The sequence below is a fragment of the Kryptolebias marmoratus genome, linkage group LG24 (assembly GCF_001649575.2).
Source record: "Kryptolebias marmoratus isolate JLee-2015 linkage group LG24, ASM164957v2, whole genome shotgun sequence".
NCBI lineage: Eukaryota > Metazoa > Chordata > Actinopteri > Cyprinodontiformes > Rivulidae > Kryptolebias > Kryptolebias marmoratus.
Window position 1 is genome coordinate 15,617,760 of NC_051453.1, and position 8,541 is coordinate 15,626,300.

The 8,541-nt window shown below is 42.3% G+C and overlaps 1 protein-coding gene across 4 annotated transcripts in view; it reads left to right on the forward strand.

Moving 5' to 3' along the window:
• Positions 1–8,541, forward strand: part of si:ch73-63e15.2 (strawberry notch homolog 2) — a 61,610-nt gene that overhangs the window by 22,720 nt on the left and 30,349 nt on the right. For 3 of the 4 annotated variants that reach the window (XM_017407287.3, XM_017407288.3, XM_017407289.3), the window contains exon 4: positions 2,319–2,439. In XM_017407287.3, coding sequence (XP_017262776.1) covers positions 2,319–2,439 — 121 coding nt within the window. Of the gene's footprint in view, positions 1–1,678; positions 1,837–2,318; positions 2,440–8,541 lie in introns of those variants that run through there. The other variant, XM_017407291.3, reaches the window with a different exon arrangement.

Here is an 8,541-nt window from a genome sequence, read left to right on the forward strand (position 1 = left end):
AAATAAACATTTGAAATATATGAGTTTGTATGTAATGTATGAATATAATATACAAGTTTCACTTTTTAAATGGAATTACTGAAATCAATCTACTTTTTCATGATATTCTAATTTTATGACCAGCACCTGTAATATAGGCACCTCCCACAGGAACGCCTCCTGCAATGTTACCCACCAGGCAAAAAAAAAAAAATAATAATTAGAATACAAGCAGAAATATGTTTATCATGCCTCAATAGGCTGGTCACAAGTAAACACTTGAATAATTGAATTTATTTAGGATAATTCAATAATTGGATTCATGCCCTCGTATTTATCAGAATGTAATTCAGTTATTTGTTTTAAAAGAAATGAAAGAAACTAAAGGACAAGTCCCATTTCTGGGCAAAAGGGTCATTTTATTGTCATGGCCCCAAAAAGTACCATAATGTTCTGATGTAGTCGATATCTGAACGGAAAAAAATTCACCATATATTTGAATTAACGCCTTTAACTCTTGTTTAAATTCAGGGGAAACGTCATGAACTCGCCGGTGCTCCATCCGTATCCGAGTCCGTACTTTTCGCCACATTCCAAAGCTGGAGTGTGTTTTCGCTTTGTTTTGATGCAACAAGATAGCGGGACGAGTTGATTCTTGGTCTTCTGCTGAGAAACGTTGGTCCGACGGACTCGAACCGACGACCACTTGTTGCTCACAGCTGTTAGAACGAGCGACCTTTGCTTGTGCCTTGAATGGGGAAGCGTTCTTCCAAGGAACCTGAGCAGTTTGTTTGCACATAGGTGTGTGTATCCGACCTTTACTTTGCTGATAAGCATCTATGTTTTTTTTTTTCTCTCTGTGGAACTAGCGTTTAACTGTTGATAATCTAGAGGAAAGAATTTCTTCACAGTGAAATACAAATACAGGATCCCCTCATCGGTTTTCCAAACAGTGGAGCAACTTTTTAATCGTATTTGTTCTTATTTGACACGTTTCCTGGTTTAATATGCTGTTAAAGTTGCGTAATTACCTTTCAGTTTCCCAATCTTTTCCCAAGAAATTAATGCCGCAGTCAGTGAACGCATCGTTTAAAAGCACCCATTGATAAACCTCCCTCTGCTTTGTTGTCAGATGACAACAGTGGGGTTTTAAATGCTAAAACTTGTAGCTTAAATGTAAACTAACACGGTAGGTTAGTCGTTTCCTTTGGCTGGGAGCCTCTAACCAGCTTTGTTGATGGAAGCAGCTGATGCCGACCTGCCAAGACTTCTCCTGTAATAACGTTTCTGTCAGTGCACTGTTGGGGGAAAAAAAACCACAAAGGGGATTTCCAGTGTGGAGGATTTTTACTAATCATAGTGTGTGTGTGTTTTTCCTTCTCTTCTTTTCTTTTTTTTTTAGATTGATTAGTCACGATTACCTTTTCCCCAGAGGCTTCCATACTCTGGTTTAGATGTCCCCTTTCATCCTCTTTAGTGTGTTTTAAACTCGAATCGAGTCAGTTTTCCTGATCTCCGAGGACACGGAGCCAAAGCACACAGAGTTAAATCCTTTGAATAGCTTTGGCCACGCTCCAGACGTTTTAGCGTTGAGCTCCGGCACCTGATTGGATGAGGGGGGGAGGGGCACAAGATAGCACGGTTTCAACATGACACCGGTTTAGTTTTGCTTTTGTTTTTGAGTGCTCACCCGCCAGTGTCAGCGGCGCCGTGGGCCGTCGTGTTTTGATAAGTCGACGCAGCGAGAAAGTGAAAATATATCATGTTGGGAATACAGCTCATGTTTATTCGCGGAAGACGTTGACACGGACTACAGAGGGATGGTTGGTTGTCAGGAAAAGTGGAGCTTCACAGCCGGTAGGAGCAACTTTTTCTCTTCTCCTCTATCTGTTACATGGCTTTTCTCTGCCTGTCTCACCTGAGGCTCGATTAAGTTGTTTTTCTTATCGTCTAGATTTCTCGTGATAGCTGAAGCGGCGGTTGTTGTCAGCTCCGCCACTTCAGCGGGTGATTTTCTTAAAGGAGCTCGAACTTGAACTCTCACAAGAAACTTGCGTTCGTGTGATGACGTTGCACTTTTAAATGGTCTTTGACAAATGAAACTGAAAACATTTGGGAAACATGCGAAGGAACATAATAACATGACATATCTCTGATCTGACATTTGAAATAGTCCTTTTACTGCTGTTTTTTTTTCTCATTGCAATAACAGAAAGCTGTTGACCTTCACAGCTGTAAGGGGTACATTTCTGCAACTGAATGAATCTGAAGCTCATCTGTGTCACTTTCCCAAAAGTAAGTGGTCGTTAAACAGCTCAAACGTCCTCTTTCTCCTCCAGGCAATACAACTTGAGCAGCAACAACACCACCAACGTTCCAGATATGCCTATGGACTACCAGGGATTCTCTGGCATGGACTTCGCCGCCCTCAGCCTCCCAAGAAATGGCGATTTCTCCCAGGTTGGTTTTGTTTTTGCCGTTGTCCGTCTTGCCTGACCGTAACTCCTGCCTGAATTCCAGTTTGTGGTGTGGTGGTGGACGAGAAGGCTCACACACCTCTGGTTTCAGCTCCTGTCAAATGCTTTTTATGACTTTCTTATCACGAGGAAGGCCTGACCCACGCAGTTGTCTTTGTCATTCATTCTTTCATGCTTAGCCCATTTTATTTGACAATAAAGCAGCTTTATGCGTTGTCTACACAATGGCCCTCGCAGCTGCACTCTTCCTGTTAAGGCCTGTTAATAATAAGGCGGAATAACTTTTCCTTCTTCTATATTTCCCCACCGCCGTTTTCGTTTCTGCTGCCGTGTATTTTAGAAAGGAGATCCATTGAAGCTGCCTGTGTGTTTCCGAGCACTCATTTGGGAATGGGAATTGCGTAGACGCGCGCGGCGACCTGGCGTGTGCTCGCCTCGCAGCGTTAACTGCGCGTTCCGAATGGTTACCGTCCATCATTTGCATTCTTCTGTTTCTGTGGACTTCGATGTCTGTCCACCCGATCCCTCTTAGTTAGATTTGTTTAAACGGGAACTATTGTAACGACACAGGCCAGCGAGTTTCCAACACGAGTGCCATTACGGAACCGCATTAATATGCAGCGTGTTCTGATGAGTGGATTCTCAAATCCACTGGCGAGTCTTTTTCAACAGACTGTGGAAAATGTCTGGCTATCGAGGCTTTTCTTCGTTCAACATGCATTAAAGTCAAATTGATGGGTGGGAAACATGACAGCGGTGATTCATTACAAGGCATTTCCTATGTTGTGTGTGAATGTCCAAGGATTATCTCTGAATTTGACTAAACCTGCTAGAAATTCATCCTCTCGATGCCTGCTGCAGCTTGTTCAGAGTCATTTGGGTGGGGTACAACCTACGGACAATTTAAAATCACCAGCTGTCCTAACACGCTTGTTTTTATACTGAGGGAGGAACCCACATGACCTGACTTCTACCCCATACAGTGTAGAAAATAAGACTTTGTGCTTAACATATACAAGTTTCTTCAAGTTTCCACAGTTTATCTGACTTTTTTACTTTTGAACCACAGTAGTTGACCTGTTGGCTTGAAAGAGATGCTGAAACTGCACTCAGTAAGTAATAAAACTCCATTAGGACGTCCTTTAAAAAGCGCTTTAAACCCCAATCGGTGTTGGCAACATCCTCCAAGCATCTGAGGGGTTCTCAGCACATCCAGCAAATTTCTCCTTTTTTTTTTTCTTTCTTTCACGTCTTTAAAACCATGACATATAAAATGCACTGGTGTCATAACAGGTTTAAGTAGGAGACAAATACAAACACTGCATCTGGTCTGAATTATGGGAGGAAATCTTAAGGCTGCAATGCAATAAAACAATTACCAACACACTTCAGTTGTCTTGAAACTTCAATTACTATTGCTTAATTTGCATAAATAAACACAAATTTATATATTTTCATGCCTAATAAAAAGAAAAAACAGGCTGCTGACAAGCAGTTAGCATAGATGCTAACTTCACATTGAAATTGCCATAGAAAGGCTAACGTGATTAGCATCATATTTATCATAGGAAATTTATACACAGATCCAACGTTTGAAACTTATTACTAAAGACAGTCATGTTACAACCACTTCAACTATTATTTACAGACAGATTTTCATATAAAAGATGTAAACGACAGATATTTACTATAACATGTTTGCAGTAGAGGAAGCCGCGGCAAACGCAGGAAGTAGGCTGACTTTCTTAAAGGGGCAGCGCAAATTCACAAAATTGACATCCAGAATTTTCCACGTCTGCGACGCAATCCACCTAAAACCAAATTCTATCCCTACCCCTCGTCTGAAGGGGGAGTTAAATCAAACAACCGACTTACAGCGAGTTAATAGTTATGTTTATGGGCACAAAATAGGCGCTTTTAATGACAGTAATTTCTTGAAATCTTTTGTGTAAAGCACCACGTGGTGTCCGCAGATGCACTCGCAACAAGAACCCGTTATTTTTAAAGAATAAATAAAATTTCCTGACGCATCTGCTGTAACAATTCATTGTCCACAGTTTAAGGAAGCACAAGTGCACTAAAGCTACACAAAACAGTTTCACATCACCTTTATCAACAGGTGTCTGAGTTTTAAACAATGTGTAAAGTTATTTAAAGAACAGAAGCATTCAATAAATTTGGAAAACCAATGTGCTGTCATTCAGCATACAGCTGACCTGAGCTTATTGATTATTTAGGGGATTCCCTAGTTTTGTGTTTCCTGGTATTTGCCTGCCTGGCAGCAGTTTTCTCCTGTGCGAGTCACTTTAAGGCTTGGTTCAGTCGTGGAATGTGTTTAAACTATTTCTGTCACGGCTGGCGCATTCAAACGCTGCGGGTTCAGGTTCCTGGTACCGGTCACGTAGAATTTCACACCGTCTGCGTGAGTCTCTTGTCAGGGGAAGACGGCGACGATGTGTGCGCCCGTGTCGTGCTTTCTTAGCTGTCCTCGCCGCTTTGGGGCACGCAGCTTCACGTGACGCATAGAGGAAAAAATGCGAATCTCGGGGTCGTCGTGACTAACCACCTACTTCATACCCCCTCGTGTTCTGTTTTCCCCTCCATTTCCTCGCCGTCTTTGTATGGATCACGCTCTCGGCCCCACTGTAACCAGGCAGAAACTATTCAGGCGGTCGCGGCCGCATAGATTTGCTTATGGAAGTGTTTAGTTTGTCAGCCTGCTGCCATGTTTACTTCTCCCTCTTCGTTTTAGACACTGCCCTTGCGGTTATTAAGGAAATCTCTTTCGATTTGCACAGCTTTGTGCTGCGATGAGGTTTGTTTACGCTCCGCCAGAACTCAGCAGGAGTATCCTCACATCGCAAGGAGCCACGGTGTATCCAGGAAGTGTTCCTCTAAATTGCTGTTTTCTTTAAAATGATACCTGAGTGTTTGCTTTGTAGGATGAGTAGATTCACCTTTTGAGTCTTTAAGTGCTCATTTGTCTGTTACAGTATTTCACAAGCTAATAACTAAAATGAAATCCATTCCCACTGTACCATGAAGCTGGTACGGTGGATCTGTTTATTAACTGAATTGCACTTTATCATGGCAGAGTTTCCCGTTTCTGACACAGCTGAACTTTCTTGATTAGATGTCGAATCAAATGGTGCTTGTAAGCTCCTCTGGTAGCCGAGCCAAACAGCTGATTTAGTCTGGACCAAGTGAGGGCTGGCGGGGATTCCTCTCCTTCAGCCTGACTGATCACAAAAGCCGAAGAGGTGGAGGAATGACAGTTTCCACTTTGTAACCAAAGAAACTGTAGCTGGAATTTGTTTGTCACGCTCCTAACGTTACTTCTCCTGAAAAGATGGCAAAACCTGTACTTTCTTTTTAGTTTTGCACACAACACTGAGACAGCTCCATCCCGCATAGGTGTCATGTGACATGACAGAGGCAGAGCCGGGGGGGGGACGCTGAATCACCGCTGGTACACAGCAGAGGTAGTCACAGATCTGGTGGGTGGTGAAAACGGTTTAAATTCGTGTTAAATCCAGTGCAGCGTATTAACAAGGAAAAAAAATATGCTGGGACTTCAGAAATTCAGTATGTTTTTTGTGTATTAAGATGTGAATTTGTTTTAGTTAGGTTTGCAATTCACAGCTGTAAACCAGTGTCATCACCTAACGCCAACCTTTACCTAATATTCACCTATTAAAGTGTGCATTTAGATTTTATAGATCCAGTAAACCTAAGCAGTTTTTTTTAATAAAGTAGCTGCATTTTAAAGTAATTGATTAGCTGATGTGTGTTAGCTTCAAAATGCACAATCCTTTCCAGGAAAACCTTCTCAGAAATACACAAGAACTCTGTTTATATATAAAACAACAAACAGTGAAATGACTGACACTGTAAAATTAATTGTAACAGCCGTGTTAACTTTGAAGGGTTGTTGGTAGGCAGAAGCTGATTGGTCATTCCGCTGGACGGCGGTTTAACGGCGTTGACTGCACACACTGTCAGCGGTAATTAAAACAAAGAAGCTGCAACGTACGCCCCATGCCACTGTGGGATTTCTTCAAAACTGCGTGTGCATATCTGCTCAGGCTTGAGTGTGGTAATTTGTGGCCTTAAAGTATGTGATTTTTTTTTTTTTCAGCCAGACTGCAGCACTTACTGGAAGACAAAAGAGAAAGAAGATGAAAAAAACAAACAAACATCATTTACTATCATTCTGGCTAACCTCAAAGAGCAAAATACACTCTGCACGTGCACTTTAACACACCTCATGAGGTCTCCACACCGTACAAATACAACAACTTTATGCACACACCTTACTCGGGCATGTTTAGATATATATGTTTTAGTGTTTTTGAAATATCTTTTGCTCTTTCTATTGGTGGTTCCTCTAATACCTTTGTGCACCTCTTGAAAGTGTTGTTTTGCCTTAAGTATGCTTTTACTTTAAAAAAACGTACACATTTTTGTTTGCAGGAAAGGTCACCGTGAACACTCGAAGTAAGAATGTCTTTTTAGTCCTGATTATGCAGAGCAATGGCAGCCAAAGTCGTGCTGCAGGAAGATCAGCGTGTTGCACTGGTACCTCGCACCCTTAGTCAGATTTGAAGCGGGGGGTAATACCGGCAGCACCCACGGGGGTCATAGGAAGAACAGGGATGTATGGCGAGAAGTTCTGATTCCGGTAATGCGCACATTTTGCTTCAGAGCCGCCGTAACTCCGCAGCCTTGTTGTCGGTGTGTGCAGTTCAAACTCTGCTGGGGGTTCAAAAAAAATAATCCTCTTTATTGTTTCCCAAATCACTAAATATGTGCAAAAAAATAACTTATTTTATCCTGAAACAAACGGATATAAAATCTCTTTTGTCAATTAAAAATTCCCAAGCTTTTGTTTGTTTACTTTTGTTCTTTTTCACCAATGTAGAAAAAAAAAAAGCTTTTTTTTGCTGTTTTCCTGACAAATTTCTTGAGGAAAGCCAGTCACATCAAATCATTATGCAACTCTGTGTTACTTCCTTCTATGACACGGTTAACAGAAAGTGTTTTTCGCTGGCTCGGTGTGAAGGAGGAAGTAAAAGTTCATTTGAAACTTGGTAGGTGTGGCGTTCTCACCGTGCTACACCTGATCCGCTTCGGTCTGACATCGGGATTTTTTTAAACTCAACCCGGTGTCGCCTCTGAAGCTGCGCCCGTCGCGGTTTTTCCAGGCCGATACCAATTTCGGAATTTTTGACGACTTCGTACCTGGCGATTCTGATGTGAGCTTAAAGTTTCTGAAAAGCTTGTGTGTTTGGGATGCACCGTTTTACAGTCAAAACAGTAAAACCAAAATTTCGTTTCTTCTCTTTCTGTCTCAGTAATAATCCTCCAAGTTGTTGGACATTAGTGTTCGTACAAAATAAAAACTTCTTAACTCTCGTATTCTTTTTGCTCACCTCCAAACATAAAAGTTCACCAGCTTGACTGTTTAGATGGCATCTGGTTCTATTAAAAAACAACAAGTCTGAGCAGTAAAATGAGCAGCAGAATGCTGTTTCCTTTTAGTCACCTCTCCTGTGCTTCCTCTGACTTCCTTTTCAAACATCTTACAGGTATCGCAAACAGCTAACTGAGTAGGAATCCCCTTCACTGCCTGGGGGAGGAAAAAAAGGGACTTTTGAGTGTTGGATCAGGCCAAGCTGGTCAAGCTTAAACTTGTCCAGTTCCGATCAGTCGTCGGATCGATTGGTGCGTCCCTAGTTTTCCCTCGTTTTCCCTCGTTTGCTCATCAGTGCTTCAGTCGTCCCTGATGGCCTTTGAGTCTGCAGCAAACCCTGAAACAAACACACACACGCACACACACAAGTTCTTCCCAGGATTCCCACTCGTTCAATGATGACACCACGGACAGGCGCCGCTCCGTCTCTGATGGTCTGACTCGTCTCCGGCTCAGCGAGCCCTGCAGGACCGCACCGTGCAGCTTCGGTATTCCTGGAAGCTGGCCCTCTGTAACCGAGATAAATCACATTATTTCTAATTTTAAAGACCACGACTGGCTTAGTCAGGAGAAGCTCTCGAAGAGCCAACATTGCATTTTTTATTTTTATTC